Source organism: Calypte anna, chromosome 1, assembly GCF_003957555.1.
Source record: "Calypte anna isolate BGI_N300 chromosome 1, bCalAnn1_v1.p, whole genome shotgun sequence".
Taxonomy (NCBI): domain Eukaryota; kingdom Metazoa; phylum Chordata; class Aves; order Apodiformes; family Trochilidae; genus Calypte; species Calypte anna.
The window spans coordinates 182,918,822-182,936,264 of NC_044244.1; the positions used below are offsets into that span (position 1 = coordinate 182,918,822).

Genomic DNA, 17,443 nt, shown 5'->3' on the forward strand with positions numbered 1-17,443 from the left:
CACTATTTTCACCTAGAATGAGTCTAGGAAAAAACAAATCTCTTTTGGATGAAACTCAGTGCTTACTGAGTAGAAATAGGTGTGGTTCCTTAAAACTTGGAAAGTTTTTCCTTCTTTGTATGCACCTAAATTCATTTGATATGACTGGTGAATCACTAGAGAGTCTATTAAGATAAGAGACCCTGGACACTATGCACAGAGAAAGATTTTACTACATCTAAATCTTCCAGCACAAAGAAGGTGGCAGATGTTTCAGCAGCTTCTAATTTGTCATTCCATTCAACATGTCCCAGCAGTGGCAGAAATATTGTGCCTTGGACTGAGCATTTCACAGCTTTTGTCTACAGGAAGACCCAGCCTGAGGCTGAATTGCCTGTCTCCAGAAGAAATGTTGCTGTAACCTCCAGAAACAGTCAGGACTCATTGCTGACTTGCTACAAATCTTGGAAAGTAAAATATCCTATTGGACTCATTGCAAAAATTATGTTTTCTGATTCCTAACGACCACCATGCCTCAATGAGCTATAGAAATGTATGAAGCTACTATAATACACTCGAGGCATTTCTCAGTGTAGGATTGAATGTAGGCATTTTTGGAGACTCATTCAAATTTGACAGTGTTTGAAGAAACTGCACTACCAGACTGCTCCGATTTTCTATTATTCCAGGTAGGATCTCACCCTTTATGAACCTGTAATGATGAGATGAATAAGAGGAACTATATGCATTTGACATAGTCTTGTACAGTTATTCTGTTCCTTATACTGATGCTATATTTTCATCCTTTCAAGTAGCAAGACCTCATAGCAGTAACTGATCGGGGTAAGATGCCAGTTTAAGATCAAGACATGGTCAAAAACCCCAGCAGGAGTGGAGGGATTTATGCAAGTGAATATGTTAAACTGAGTACCCCTGCATGTGTTGTTTCATAAACTACTTTAACCATCAGCTTAAGATTCTCCATACAAAGTGATTAAGTCCCCTGTCCTAGCTGAAGTTTCTGAGATGTTTTCAAGAAAAGATTCATAGAAAATGAGTTGTGTTTAACTGTTCTCAGAGTGTCAGAGACATGGGTAACTGTAGCAGATCCACAGTGTCAGAAAAAATACAGTGTGAGAAAGTTTTAAGTCCCAGCTCAATGGGGTGCTGAGACAGCTCACATAAACAATATTAGAAGATTTGGTCCAGATGATCCTGAAACTCTATGTAACTTCTGCTATCTTCCCAGCAGCTGCAATTGGAAAAAACAAAAACAAAGAAACCCCAACAGCCACTACTTCAGAATATCTGCACAGCTTATACACTGTTACCACATCTGAAATTAGACTGAAAAGAGGTATGGGAGATTTCTGTAACACTACATGCTTCTTGGTGACTCCATACTGATTTTTTTCAGAGAGAAGGATTAGAAAGAAGGAATAAATTGAAATATTCCTGCTAAGAGATGGTTTCTTAAGCTTTGGTCTAATTATAATACCAGCACTTTGAAGTTCATTATTTTAATTAGAATCAGAGATCAAGAGAAAAAAACAGGGGGTCCATTCTCCAGGTGGGAATTCCAGCTGCCACTGCAATGCCAACAATAAATACTGCATAACTTGATCCCTAGTGAAAATCTGCCTTGTGTTTTGCCTAGTGGCAGATCAATACCATACAAATGAAGCAATTACAGTTGTCATGTAAAACCTTATTTGGTCAGTAGCCAAAATGAGGATTAGCTGGAAGAATTCCTAGGACTTTCTGTCTGAATATTACTGCAGAAGTTAATGAGGAAGATCTGATAGGCTGAGACAAACACAAATGATGCCAGCAATGAGACAAGATGGTCGGTGCAATAGACAGTGTTCTGATAATTAAAATGCCCTGAAGCCAGCTGAACATCAGTTCAAGATCAGGTGAAATTAGAAATCAAGGGCAATCCAACCCCTCTGGCAACCATCTGCATAATGTTGCCACCATCAGCAGGGCCATGTACACAGCACCAAATGCAAATACACCAGTAAGACCAAGAAGAGTCACATCAATACAGTAATACTCATCCTTGTAATGTTTCAAACACAGGCATCAAGGCTATATAGAAAACAAAGCATGGAGATGTTTGAGGGATATCCACAGTGGATATGGAGATCCAGCTACATGAACATATGCCTACATGACTATTTTCATTAAAAAATCTGGAATAGGGTCCAATGCTGATGGAGATTTCTACTATAGCTTTCTAAAGGGAAAACAGAACGAAAAGTGGTCATTGGCCACAGACTATTTAGGACACCATTAGTTGAAGTTACAGTTTCCAGCTTTGTCTCCAAAACTGTTTCTTTGATCAAAGACACAGAAATCTACTGTGGGTTTTGTTCTTCCATGCATTTAAAACAATATACAAGCATCTGAAATGGAAAAGGATTTTACATATTCACAGTACAATAAACACTACACTATTCATCTTCACTGTCCCTCTGAGGCTGAAGGACCATTGGCATTACCTTCAATTTGCAAAGGTGAAACTGAACCCAGAAGGTGAACTGACCTCCAAGATCAGGAAAGGGGGACAGGGTTATAATTAAGATCAGCAGTGCAACATGACTTCCAGCCTAGTGCTCAGTCATCCACACTTCATTGATGCTTAGAAATCTTTAGGCCTTTTCAGGCAAGTGTTTATAAATAATTTATCTTTCTGAGTTCCCAGTGGAAATCACTTCCTAGAGACAGACTCAGCTTAAACTTCTGTGCACATTCCTTCAGCTCAGGCTTTAAACATGAGACATTCCTGATTTTTCTCCATCCCTTTGCAAAAGTGAGAGACAGTCAGCCTCAGTGGTCTGACTCCTTTAACAAAAAATTCTTCCACCTTTTGATCTCACTCTTAGGGGTGCCACAAAGCTATCAGATACCCAGCAGCTATATAAGGCTGGTTGAGAAGTTGAGGGCTGCCTTTGCCCAAAGCAGAAATATGAAACACTGCCACTTCTTTCACTGAGTTCAGATCCTCTCACTCTCTTTTGCTTTTCCAGCATAAGAATGGGATTTAGGTTAGAACAATCTGATTGACTTTTGATTCACAAAAATCATAAGCAAAGCTTCATAGTCAGGAGCAGCTTCTGTACAAGTTGGGGAGAAGACTTTCTACTACACAGAAACCTTAAGCAACCCACAATGTCTTCTCTTGTGTCTTAAAATTTGGATGAACTAAAAGCTCTCTAATTGAAAACTGCCTTGTTTAATTGCCCACTATCTAAAAGAGATCCCAAAAGTAGCAGCCTGCTCATTTATTCATTATTTATTTATTTAAATTCATTATTTGTTTATTTAATATTTATTTATTTATTTATAGGAATATTTACTAAATCCTCAAGAATTATGTAATGCCTTTCTGTTCACTTTCTTCTACATTTTCATAGCCTGAGTTTGCATTATTTAAACTCTGGACAACCAGAAGAAATTGTCAAGTGTTCATGGGGATTAAAAGGAAAGAAAATATTAGCAGGTCAAGTTAGAATGTAATTAAAATAGCAAAATATTTGGACTAAAAACTGAGGTGATAAGATGTCAGAAAGTGCAGGTCTCACAGCCATGCACACAAAAGAACATAATATTTTTAATTAAAACCAATAACGAAACCACATCCTTCGTCTTACTGTTTTGTGTTGCAAACAGTAAAAAACTGATGTGTAAATCTTAAAATTCAAAATTTTTGTTGAAAATGGAAAAATCTGGGAAAATGCCTTGTAATGTTTGCATTTGAACACATGAAATGTGGATGATTTGACTGTGTAGAAAACATCCAGATAGGAGAGTAGGAAGTAGGTCACAGATGTCCAACCAGGTTTGATGAGTTTTTCTGTAGACTCAGAGTTTTGAGATCCAAGGTAGATCTGAATCACACAAATGATACAGTGAAAAATGCTATGAAAAAAATTTCTACTTTGTTGTCTGCTACTCTACTCCATTCCAAGTGAGCCAAAGGTCTTATTCTAAATGGAAAAGCCTGCTTTAAGAAACAGTTGCCAATTTTGGCTTCCCAAAATGGAACCATATAAGCCATTGATAGGAATGAGCCTAATGTGCAATCATGTACAGAAGAAGCCTATTCTGCAGGTAACAGATGGGCTGCCAGATGTTGGGGCTACTCTCACCTGCAGGACTCATCCATCCCTGCTGCTAGGTAATGGGAGATGCAATGCATCTGCATCTTCCTGTGCACAGATGTTATTCCTGGCCATGTTTGGGGAAAAAAATTCTCTGTCCTCTCTGAGCCTGGAGGCAGATTATTCTTTTTATGTGTTTTTAAGAGTAGAAAGAAATAGCTGAAGCAGAAAAATACAACAGGTCTCTGTATCAGGTCAGACTGGAACCTCTTTCATACAGTTGGCTTTTGGCTTCTAAAAAGCTCAGGGAAAACTATAGTCAAATTTGACCACAAAAATCTTTCGATCCTGCTAAAGTTGTTAAAAAGGGAGTCTCACACAGCATTGCTCAGTATCATGTCATTTGCTAAAATGTAGGGTTAAATAGGAGCCAAATAATTCTTTAGCCTTGTTTTAAGCTTTTGGTAACTGAAATGGGATGAAAAGCAAAGGAAGGAAGGCAGAAAATGAGAGTAAGTGTTCTTGCTATAAAAATACAGAGGGAGACTTGAATAAGGGATATCCAGAGAAAGCTGAGACAAAGAGCAATAGTTTTGACTCTGCTTCCTATCATATATAGGGTAGACCAGTTGAGAGGAATGATTACTGATCGACCCCAAGTCACTACTTTATCATACAGTCTTTAAAACTTGTATTGTTCTGTGAGATGCACATATGGCCCTTTTTGTCTGGAATCTGAGCACCTAGTAACATCTTGCTGATGTTGGGAAATAGCTGCATTTTAAAGGTATCATGCCAAGATACAGACTAGCTTAGGTTATTTATTAAAACTCACTTTTTTGCAGGTTTGTTTTCATATTGGCAGCATCTTTTCACCTTTCATTCTGGGACTTTCACTCCCTCCACAATGCCTACTCCACCACACACTGTGCCACTGTTCTCAGCTCAAAGAAACCATGAGAAAGAAAATAAACTTTCTTTCCTATTTTGATTTGGGATTTATCACAAGAGCCATGGCTGCATCAAGACTTAAATGGCCATTTTGTGTCTCTTGGGAGTACTTGTACTTACTGTCAATTGGAAGTGGTCAGTTAGTTTTTCAACAGCCACACACATTAATCTCAAACTGTTTTTCAGGTGCTATTTGTTCCCCAAATGTCAGTTCCATAGAGAGGTATTGTTATGAGCTGCTGAGATGCCTTTTAGTGGCCTGCTCCCTCGCTTTAGTCTACCTACAATTTACCTGGACAATTATTATCTTAGTGGGATAGGCCTTTTATTTGGCAGAATACTTCAAAGGGTAGCTGGCTTGTGCCCTTAATGAATACATATTCTGAAGCTTGGCAGTTTCCTGGGAATTGACACCTAAACAGCCAGAGAGTTGCAATGAAAGGATAAGAGAAATAATAACGAGCTGCATTGTTAAAATATAATGGGCTGCATCTTGCCCTCTGCTGAGCTGCTTTATGAGGGATCAGGGAAATGGCAGGGAAAAGGGCAGGAGAAATTTATTTCTGAAGTGCCAAGAAGCAGAGTTTGTTCCTCAGAGGATCTATAGATTGGAAACAGTGATAACCTTTTTGTATCCCACTGGCAAACTCTGGGGATTAATGCTTATAAAAACTCGACAAATGTCTGGGAAGTCAGTAAGATGTGAGCACAGCAATGGCACCAGTTTTTCTGAGAGATTCTGGTCTTCTCTGATAGTTTTAGGGAAGTTCTTTGCTTATACTTAAATAAAAGGCCTTTTTACCACACAGAGAAGTTAACAAACTGAAAAATTTCATTTGAGCAGATTAGATATCATGAAGCTCCTATTCTGTTTGCATTCAAATATTTCTGAAACAGACAAATAATTGTGGAGTTTTTGTTTGTTTGTTTGTTGCATGTCTTGATGCAACAAGATTATGTCTTGCTTTCCTTCTGATTGTAGAAAATGAGCCTGTTATAAAACTTGTCCTGGTGCTGACTACCACAGACAGAACTGAGCACAAAAAATTCACCTTTAGTAATCCCTAAATATCAGAAGGACAAAGCTCTTGTATAAATACCTTGTAAAAACAAAAACAGAGGGGGAAAAAAAGCCTCATTGTGCTGTTAAGCTTCTGCTAAAGGCTGGAGAGACAAAATGGAAGTTTCACCTTTAATACTGATTATACTGTTAATTTAAAAATACCTATTGACATTGAAAGGTTTAGATTAAAAAATTACCTTTCCAGACAAGATTTATATTGCTGTTTCCATGCTCTGTCCTTTTACTGCTGCTCAGAAGCTATTTATTTCTCATTTGTTCTCACTAAAATCCTGGGACTTTCTCTGGAGTAAGAAGCAGAATGATATTAGCAGAGAGGTACCAGAATGTCACTGTGCAAACAAAATGGGAACTGTGCAAGTTGGAAATGCTTTACTTTCCATCAGTTGCTTCTACTGTCATTTGTACTGTAGGAAAATAGAAAAAGCAACAGAAAAAAATCCTGTGACTTTTGCTTTCTCCTCCAAAACAAGGAGACTTTTGTTCAGTTATGAAGTCTGAGGGTGAAAACTTCCTGCAAGTGGCAATGAAGAAACAGCTGTGTGGGGCAACATGGGTCTCTGAAGTAAATGAAAGATATACTGATGTGTTGCCTTTTTTTTTTTTTTTTTTTTTCCAGGACAGAAAACTCAGTGAGTGCAGCATCATAGACACTAACAAGTTGTTTTCTTCTAAAGATACAAATACCAGAAAGTCTTTCTGCTTTCATTGCAATTTGGTGACTTAAGTCAGGATTATTACAGTTTCCTGCCTCTACATATAAAAATTGCAAGAAAGCTTCTCTAAGTAGATTTTGCTTAAATACATTTGCTTGTACATCTTGAAATGGAGCTCATTAGCCATTATAAAAACTTCTCTTTCTTTATTGTACTCGTATGTTGACTGAAAATTAGGAAATTAATCCAACAGGCATCACTATTCTGGATTCAGATCACCATTCTTAAGGTTTTATTATTTAGTTTTAAAACAGAGATTCTGTTTGTAGACAGATATGATCCAGGTAGCAAAACCAAGTATGCGTCCCAGGCTCAGCTGAAGGAACAACTGGCTAACATTCATTGCAAGGCTCCCTCTTCAATGATATTCTTTTGACCCCTGACTTTTTAAATTCCTTGACAAGCAGTGGTCCATCCTCTCAGCCTTTTTACTTAGTAAATGTTATTTCTAGTTGGCAGAAAACCCAACAAGCTCTGAAGGATCTGTCCTGCTGGAGAAATATGCAGGCTATAAGCTCTGACTCTGAATGGGTAATAGAGTGGTTATGGCCTCAGTGAAGGGAAGAATATTATGCAAAGTCCTGCAGTATGATTTATACCATCAGTCAAGCAGGATAATGTTTACAATATGCATAAAATGTTATGGATTGCACCTTAGTTTTCAAATAATTTTGTATCACAGAAATAACCTTGTAAAATCTTGGTAAGTGAAATTCCTGACTGAAATCCTGTTCTTGTAATTAACAACAGACTACTCCACAGCTTTGTAGGGATTTTTGTTGTCTCCACTGCCCCTTGCTTTAAAAAAGAATAAAAAAAAAATAATTGTCAAGACCAGCCATTCTGGCAGAATAGAAATGTAAAAACAAACTGAACTTGTTTCCTCTGCATCTCTCTTCACTGTGAAGGCTGCTTGTCTTCAGAATGATTTGGATGGTCTGGAGAGGTATTTGGAAGCCAGTGATGGCAGAGAGCTACCAAGCTGAGGAAATAACCATTCTTCTCTCTAAATTGCCAGAACAACACTCAGAAGCAGATAGGACACAGACCTCACCAAAGTGACCCAAGTGTACATTGCCTTTGCCTATTTATGTACCTTTCTAGAAAGAGGAACATACCACTGAGTAAACAATGCTGCTTGGATGCTTAGAAGGATCACATGCTGGAATAGCTACATCAAAGTTATTTAAAAGTAAACAGATCTATTAAGTCCTTTGAAAACTGAACAATATAGGGTACACCAAAAAGTGTCCAGGGAAATGCTTACTTTATGACACAACACAACTTGCACAAGGAAGCTGCACTCATGGAAGAAGTCTATTTTTGCGAAGATTCTTTCATGCCCTCATGTGAGCCAGGACAGAACCAGTTTTCTGTTTAGTAATTTTACTTTTCAGAGAAGTGTCTTCTAATTAACTGCACTTGTTGAAATAGAATGTTTTTCAGACAGTGTTTGCTTCTATGACTGATAATGCTTGATTATTTATAGTTACTTCTGAAGAATAGCATGCAGAAAGGCTCTTGCTTATAATTATTCCTGTAGAAGGCCAGGTTACTGCTTGTCTCTGGAAAATTTCTTACACACTGGAAACAAAAGAGAGGAAAGGGGTCACACCTGTAACACTCCTGTGGGGAGGAGAGGACCAGGCAGGTGACCCAAAACTGATCAAAGTATTCCACCCCATGCTCAGGATAAACTTGGGGGATCACAAGCATCAAGCTCTCCATCCATGCCTGGAGTCCTAGGAAGACTCAGTCAGTTCCTCTGCCTTTGATTCCGATCCACTCCCTCCTGAATCCATGCATTCCTGCATCCAGCTCCCATCTACCCCTGACTCCAGGAGCCCAGTCTGGGATTTCATTTCATTCTCTGCTAAGAGTTAAACATTGACAATCAATTTCCACATATAAAATCTTTGAAAACACCAGTGAAATATTTCCTCTTCAGTAAATAAATTTTGACTCTGCAAGTAATCTGGGTCATCATCTCAAATTTTTTGCCTACTATTCCTCTTACTCAGAGGGAATATCAGAATATCATACCTATTTTTTGGAATATAGAGAGTAAATTTTAGAGAAAACATAAGAAATCACGGAATGCAAGCGGTTTTGGTAGAAACATTTCCATCTAACCTTACAGGTTCCTACTATGTAATGTTTAATTCTTTACCCACAGAGCTTGGTATAAGTTTTCATTTCACTGATCTACAAAACCAGGGTAAAAAGAGAACTGTTATATTATCAGAATATTATGTTCACAATAAACATCTTTGACAGTGAATGATAAAATGGGAATTCCTTCCACAATAAGCTCTTTATACTCTGGTGTCTGAAAACATCAAGGATGGAACTTGGCAAAAAGTTTAATGATCGGATTGAAAGAAATATATCATCAGATTTACCCTTATTTTCCTAAGTTTTTGTTTGTTTGTTTGTTTTGTTTTGTTTTGTTTTTTTAAAGCAAAGGTAACATTCTTAGCTGATACATTCTGTAACACACTGAAACAAAGCAACGAAAGAATGGCTGAAGCCACTGAGATCAAGATTGTAGTTTATAAAGCCCATGCAAATAAAGACTCCTTTCATAATTGATTTTTACCTTACTCACATTGTCACAGGTTATCACCAAGAAAAGTTCCCTCTACCACAGACTGCATGCTTCTAAAGTAAATCTACTTCAAGTGTTGCACAGTTATATGCAACAGGAGACTCCATACAATTTTTTACAAGGCATCACTGCCTTTTACATCCCAAGCACTCTCCAGGGCACTCCTCCCTTGCAAGTGATGAAAACTACTGGATTCACTCATGTATTTTGCACTTCACACAAATTGCTAGAATGATCAGAAAATTGCATCCACATCACCTGCTTCACTGATGAACTTCCCATATTTCTGACCTCACGTTAATATAAACACAGTACAGAACAGATAAAGAACTGGCACCTTAGGTGTAAAGAGACAGTTTATGTCACCAGCTGTCACACTGCAAAGAACCAGCAGATATCACCATGTGGACCTTTTTGACTTCTCTACAGAAAATAAAGAATTCCTCCTAAAGTCCAACTGGAGTAATTTCTTTACTACAGAAAAAGAATAACAAAATAGAGAATTCCAGATTCCTATCTGTAAAGATTAACCATATCTGCAAAAGAAGGAATTTAAGAAAGCTCTGGATTTCATCAGGTTGGTGAACAGACATCACCAGCCTCTAAAATACATCAACACACCTACTCACAACAGTTTTTCATTATTTGGCTAGATCTAATCCTAACATTCTCATCTGGCTGGATACCCAAGTGTCTCACCAAACACTCAGGACCTGAAAAGGTTTCACTCATCAACACTGCATACCACTGGCTGCAGGACAGGACAGCCAAATGTCCTTAGATAAAGCAGTCACAGAGACAATGATGACAACTCCTCTTTTATAGCACAACCTGTCATTCAACTTTGCATCAAATAACTTCAAGGTACAAAGCCTAGAAAAATCTGTTAGTGTAACTTTGAGACAATATTGCCCCTACTTCCCTTTTCATTACCTTACTTAGAGTGGAGAACTCTTTTATGCTCATCACTATTGAAACTCCTTTTGATGCCTACATATCTAAAACAGAAAAGCAGAGGCATGCAAGGCACATGGGTTTGCACAGTACAAGATTTCCAGGTGCTGCCCTTATTACTACAAAAGGAAAGGCAGACGAGCCAGGGGTGATCCACAACGGCCAGAACTCTGGCCATGAGAATATCTTCTAATGGCAACACATTCACAAGCAGCACTCTGTTATCTACCCTTGAAAACACCACCTTTGAAAAAAACAACTCATTAATTCACACTGATTACTACACAGTAGTTTTGGAAGGATACCTACCGTAGAAGTAGTAGGAAACAGTTAGGACAACTGGGTAGTCCCATGAGAGAGAAACTCAGTCTTTGTAGTGATGAGAGCCTTTGCCCTCAACCTCATGTTCCTTCTCAAATATTGTCAGTCTTTTACAAGATTATGTAGAAATGAATATCACTGAAAGGGAGGGAAGGAAGGAGACACACATGATGCGTTACGTGGTACTGCCCAGTGGGCAAAAAAGAAACACACATCAGGCATTTCCCATTCTCCTCCATTCAGTGATATGCATGAATCCTAATACTACACCATCACTGAGAAGAAATTATTCCAATTAGCCAATAGGTACTGGTTGAACACTGCAGGAGTGTAGCATGGAACCCAGTAAAGAATAGTTTCAAATTAAAATCCACTACGCTGCTCATGTGTAGGGTCATGAGCAACAGAGAGACCAGACCCTGGATCACTCTGATGTGGATTTCATCTGCATGAGCAAAGTGATGTATATGGGCTCTGTAATGAATATGGACCTGGTGATGTGATGGCAGGAAACCATTGATAGCCCTGTGCTACAGAAAGAAATCTGATATACATTACCTTGCTGTCAGTGTTAGATGTGAGAAGAGACACGGTCTGGTTCTCATGTCAATTTTATGCAGCTGTTACTACATTTCCAATGAAAAAACTACTGATTAATAACCACTGTGAGTACGAGGAGGATTAAGATGAAAATATCTCTAGTGAAATAGGTATCCAAAGACTTTAGTGAATAATTTGACATGAATAATTAATTTTTAAAAAATGATATTTTTTCCTATCCTGGACAGCACAAAAATAGAGTGGGAACATTTAACATTGATATGCAACTTGCAATTATTTGTTAACTAAATCAAGCAATTTGTAGTCTACACATAAATCAAATAGGAAATTATGATTATTAAATAAAATACAGAATTTACAACTCCCTTAGCAAATTCTGTCTTTTGACTAATTTATGTAATGAGCTTAGCCAGTCTGCCCTTCATGGATTTCAAACTGCATGTTCAATATTTGCAATTATCTGTGTGGGCAGCAGTTACATAAGTCATCTGATACAGTAACAGAAACACGACCATGTGGGATGCAGTCAAAAGAGCCAAACCAGTGTACTCTAAAATTTCCAACCACTCAGAAAAGACTGAACCATGCAGTTAAAATTTACAGCTGTATTTTTTTGTTCAAAGGCAGAGGTGTAGGAATCTTTTCCCCTCTTCAGAAAGCATTATCACCTATGGACATAAATAGAAGAGGTGGTGTGAATGCAAAGTGTTGCTTGTTCTTTGTCTAGAACATTAAGTGTGTTGCTTAATGTTTTTAATGGGTAAACAGCACTGAAGTGTTGCCTGAGGTTGTCACTACGGCTGGAGAGGGAATGGAGTGCAGCAGGAGAACAAGCAGCTTAGCACATGTCAAAGAAAGGCTTGGGAAAGGAATGGACATCGACAGCCAGTCGAGACAGCTTGAAACAAGATTTTGTTCAATTTTCAGGTTGGGCAGAACCCCCCCTCTTCCCCTTTATGAAAAATGTTTGAAGGTAGGATGTGAAAAACTAAATGATTTTGATCCCATCAGTGATAATTGCCATCCCCCAGTTAGACCAAACTGTGGCCTCATTGAAACATGTGGGAGCTTGATCTTTAACTGGGACAGAACCAGGATTTCACACTCCATCCTTATAATAATGGTTTTGCTCTTCATCTCTGTTCATATTAAACTGTACTACTAGGCCCTCTCCCTTCTAACTGCTTTATGTCTCATCCCCATTACTTCTCAATATTTTTATCTAGACAACTGAACAAACCTGAAATAAGCTCAAATTTAAACAACCCAACTTCCACTGGCTACTACTGCTCATTATAACAGGCTGTCTCTTTTTGGTGTTGGAACCACTGCAGAAAATAGAGAGGGACTGAAGAGCACCTTAAAGCATTCTTAAAGCAGACAGCTCACTGCTAGGATATATATGACAGCAGCTAAAGTGATTCCTCAAAAGGTTGCCCTTGCTTTGGCACAGCAAAGCATGGCTGTGTGAGCAATGGGTATTTCCTTACTGTGGGAAGCATCTCCACTAAGATGCAGTGCTGCCTACCACTTCTAGCCTGTCTGAAACACTAAGGAAACAGCAATATATTAGAAACATAATATAAAAAGTTATTTGAAAATATACCTAGATGATAAATCATCCTTTCCTATTATCTGAAATCTTCTACCTATAATAAGCCTGTCAGTTCTGGACATATTTTTCTTTATAATTAATATTTTTATTGCTGTCATTTTCCCTCGCTCATATCCTTATGTTGTCTTGCTATTTTATCTAGCAATGGAAGTGGCAGTTTTTAAATCTGAGAGATGTTGAATCTTAAAGACCAACAATTCATATTCAGTCACTGAAATAACTGGCCTGATCTTCCTCTGCACATATAAATCTTCTTTTGCTGTGGATGAAAATGATTCTGATGACACTCCTACTTCTGCTTCCCTGTGTGCAATGAAGTTAAGGTTACTGAACTTTGTGGCATTGTGTGTAGGTTAAATTGGTGAATTAAGAGTGAGTCCAGTTATCTGCATAGTGGTAATGACGTCTCCTCTGTGGTCATAGATGTAGACAGGTAACTCATAATACCCTGCACAGAACTATGGCTCCATCTGTACTTGAAACTCCTCCCTTCACCTCACTTCATCTCTTTTGTCAATCTATTTCACTGGACCCTGCTCTTATACCTTACCATGAGCACATGGGTGAAATGAGAGAGGTGAGGTGCTGGTTGCCCTGTTGCTGTATGACTCCACAGGCCACACTCCCTCAGTCTGATAGCTGTTCTTCTGCTTTGAAGAAAATTGGCAAGTCTACCAGAGGAAAAAGGCAAGTTTTGTTTGCCTTAAACATTAAAGAAAACACAGTGGTAAGTACTGCCAATTTTAACACAGAACTAGTACCGTCACTTCTGTTTCCCTGACAAGCTGAATGAAAAACAAATTATGTTCTGTCTGTGAATCAAAAACTCTATTTGACTGAATGCATCTGATACCATGATAAAGAAAATACTGGTGAGTTTGAAGGCAGTACTGAAATGCATAATGCTAGAAAGACAAACTTTTTTTTTTTTTTCTAAATAAGAAAATGCTTCAATAGAAAAGTCCTTTAATGAAGGACTGATTGCCTCCAAGTGATGACATTTGAAAAAGATATTACAAGCAGCTTCTTATTCAGAAATTGGCAGCTAAGATCAATAAACAAAACATAAAATGTAGGCATATTATTGATGCAGATAATCTAGGCATAATACTGCTGTAAATGACTGAATTATGGTGAAAAAAAGCTGATGAAATAGAACAGCTGATGTTAAGTATTGAGTCTGACTTAAAGTAGCTAGTGTTCAACCAGTTTGGTTTTTATATGGCCTTGAAAGATATGCCAACTATAGCTGCTAAATCCATATTACAATTAGAAATGGTTACCTTTGTTGATCAAAAAAAAACAATGAAATGGAAGAAAAGAAAAATAACATACCATGTTCACACACAAAACAAAAAGAGCTATATCAGGGACATCAGGGAAGGTGGAATACTATAACAACACATTTTATATTGTTATACTATTCCACCCACCTTAATGGAGAACCCTTCGGTGTGGCTATGCCATAGCCTTTCGAATCCAGATTTCCTCCCACTTTCATGGTGTCACAGGGCTTTCGTTGCTCAATGTATTCATTCATGGTGGACTCCAGCAGGAAGGCAAACTTGCCCTTGGATTTGCGGACACGAGCTACTCCCTCTGCAGTAGTCCTAGTGAACACTGATGGCTCAGCTGATTTCATGTAGGTCCACATCTTTTCATACACTGCTATTTTTGATCTCTGAAGAAAATTAAAAAGATGTTAGAACAAAAGAACAGTGCAACATTTCAGAACAGTGCTGTTCAAATCAAATCAATCGTACTTAATTTTTCAAACAACTAGGGTTGGAATATCATGCTTGGATAAGGATTTTCTTTGAATTCCATGATTGTTTTAAAAGAAACAACAATAGGAGTACTATAAAATCAGATATTATTTTTAGGTACAGTTAGCCTCCAGCAGTCACAATAGAATAACTGAAAAGATAAGACCTGAATTCACTCTTAGAAAAGGCAGTTCACACAGTCAAAATGTTGTAATGTGTGTTTTAGGGTATTATATTTGAAACAGATATCCACAATAAACCTATATGTGAAAGACAAACAATAAAATAATCTCATAAATACTGAGATGAATCCTGAAGTATATCTCAGCTCTAACACCCACATCTATCACCATCAAAATCACAATGTTTAAGTACAATTTCTGCTTTCAACATTCAGAGTCCAGAATTCACTCAATTTACTTTCATTTCAAGGCATGGTTTACAACAAAAGATGGAAACAGTACTTGGGCCATTTATGCTGTTAAAGGAAACAAAATGCCTTAAGCATTTGTCTTAAACTAAGTATTAGCTATGTTTTTAGAACTGTGGTATCACTGGATGTATTCTAAAGACTCTGATCCTGCAAGTAACTGAGTAAGAAATGTGCTTGCTCAAAGAATGTGCAAGAATCAACGGCTTAGAGTGCATTACTTGGAAAGTTTCCTGTTTGGGAATGTATGGTGTAACTACAAGTCAAGATACACACAAAAAAAGAAAAAACTTAATAAAAAAAAAAATTTAATAGGAAGGAAGGAAGGAAGGAAGGAAGGAAGGAAGGAAGGAAGGAAGGAAGGAAGGAAGGAAGGAAGGAAGGAAGGAAGGAAGGAAGGAAGGAAGGAAGGAAGGAAGGAAGGAAGGAAGGAAGGAAGGAAGGAAGGAAGGAAGGAAGGAAGGAAGGAAGGAAGGAAGGAAGGAAGGAAGGAAGGAAGGAAGGAAGTGATGCTGTCAGGCTGAGAAGATTCCCATAGTCATTAGATCCATTCAACAACTTCTTTCCTTCCTTCAGCAACAGGAATGCATGCTGAACACTATACAATATGTTTATTGAATAACAGATGGTACTTGTTTTTGCATGTTGCAAAAAGGGTTTTTAACCCAAAGCACAAGTCAGCTCTTATCTGAGTCAACGGGAACTTCCAGCTAAGCAAGATTTGATCTGGGAGCGCATTTCTACACTGTGCTGAGCACTGAGTCAGGAAATAATCATTATTTTAAAGCCCCAAAACAAAAGGCCTTAGGATACTTAAACTAATATCAAAGCCTATAATCTAGGTATTATTTAAACTGACAAAGGCTTTAAAAAGCCTGTAACTGAGCCTTTGTATAGCTAAGAGTAATTCCTCTAAAACAATTCCTTCTTTTTGCCAGTTACTGAATGGAATGGTCTAACTTGGAAGTTAAGTGGCATTTAACCAGAAATGTTTAATAAAAATACCATATAACAGAACACGATAAATTATCCCTGCTTTTTTAGCTGGTCTGTGTACATGATTTTATCTTTCTGTTAAACATAATCAAATTTAAATTAAAAACAGCTGTGCATGCCCATAATCACATCCTGCCTTTACACCCTCTCCTGCCACTGGAGTCACAGCTACTTGTACATAATAGTGGTTAAGAACAGAGAGTCAGCTAAGGTAACAATATATCCTTTTTGTTTTATACTGATGTTGTTCCACAGATTGAAATTTACAGAAAGAGATATGATGGAAGAGAGCAGTAATGAATAAGGCTTAATTTCAAGAATATTTACTTGCCCTTGTCTGCTTTCACTTCCAACTATTTTTTGCATCTTAAAATGCATGTCATCAGATTCTTTATAAAGTAAATATTTAATAGGTCACTTTCCTTCAAAACTGAAAACTCGGGACACATAGAATAGCCCTATTAGTAAGAAGAAACAATGCTCTTTATCAACAGAAAAAGATTGCATTTAAATCTATTTGTTTAGGATCTAGTTTCCTTTGTTCATCAGGAGACAGAAAAATATGGCAAGTTTACAGGGGCATATGCTCTGCAGGAACATTTTCTTCTTCCAAGATTTCATTTGTTAACATTCAATTTCTACATATCAATCCAGAGTGAAAATTAAAGAGTGAACTGATAGACAATGCCTACTAATATAGAGGAAACATTTCAGCTTTCTCCTGCAGTCAGCCAGGATAGGATGGTTTTCATCCAGGGCTTTCCTGAGTGGGACTGGTAAAACTCACTCGTTTTCCTCTTGAGCAAACTGCTCAGCAAATCCAACTCTCACAGTGTCCAAAACATGAAAAAATTAAAGAGCTTATAGTATCAAAGTCTTTTCCTTTATGTTGGCCTTAAAATTACTTTTCTTTTTTCTGTTTTCAATCTTGAATCAAAGCAGACTGAATAGCTGTTCAGAATTTCTGACATTTTGATCAGAAACAATCAATGAGAAACGTGTAGATGAGGCACTTCAGGACATGCTCTAGTAATACTGTGATTTTTTTTTCTTTTTTTCAGCATGATGATTGGATGTGGTGATCTTAGGGGTCTTTTTCAATCATGACAATTCTGTGTAGTTCTGTGAAATGAGAAAATGGCCTGAGGGCCCATCTTCAGCCAGATAGTAATCACTGACAAAAAAAGTTACACATGACACTAATCCCAAAACTGATGATATTTGCTTCCAATCACACAAAGTGCCAGACCTTGGAAACAAGTCTTCTCCTACTATTATTTCAGGCTAAATGTTAATACATGTATTACACAAACAGAATTTGTGCAAATGCTGCATTTTCTTTTTCCCTGTTTTGTGAAT

General features: G+C 37.7%; 1 protein-coding gene across 2 annotated transcripts in view; it reads right to left on the reverse strand.

The window, feature by feature from the left end:
* Positions 1-17,443, reverse strand: part of GRIA4 (glutamate ionotropic receptor AMPA type subunit 4) — a 217,168-nt gene that overhangs the window by 26,319 nt on the left and 173,406 nt on the right. For both annotated transcript variants that reach the window (XM_008502357.2, XM_008502358.2), the window contains exon 13: positions 14,326-14,573. In XM_008502357.2, the coding sequence (XP_008500579.2) occupies positions 14,326-14,573 (248 nt within the window). The remainder of the gene's footprint in view (positions 1-14,325; positions 14,574-17,443) is intronic.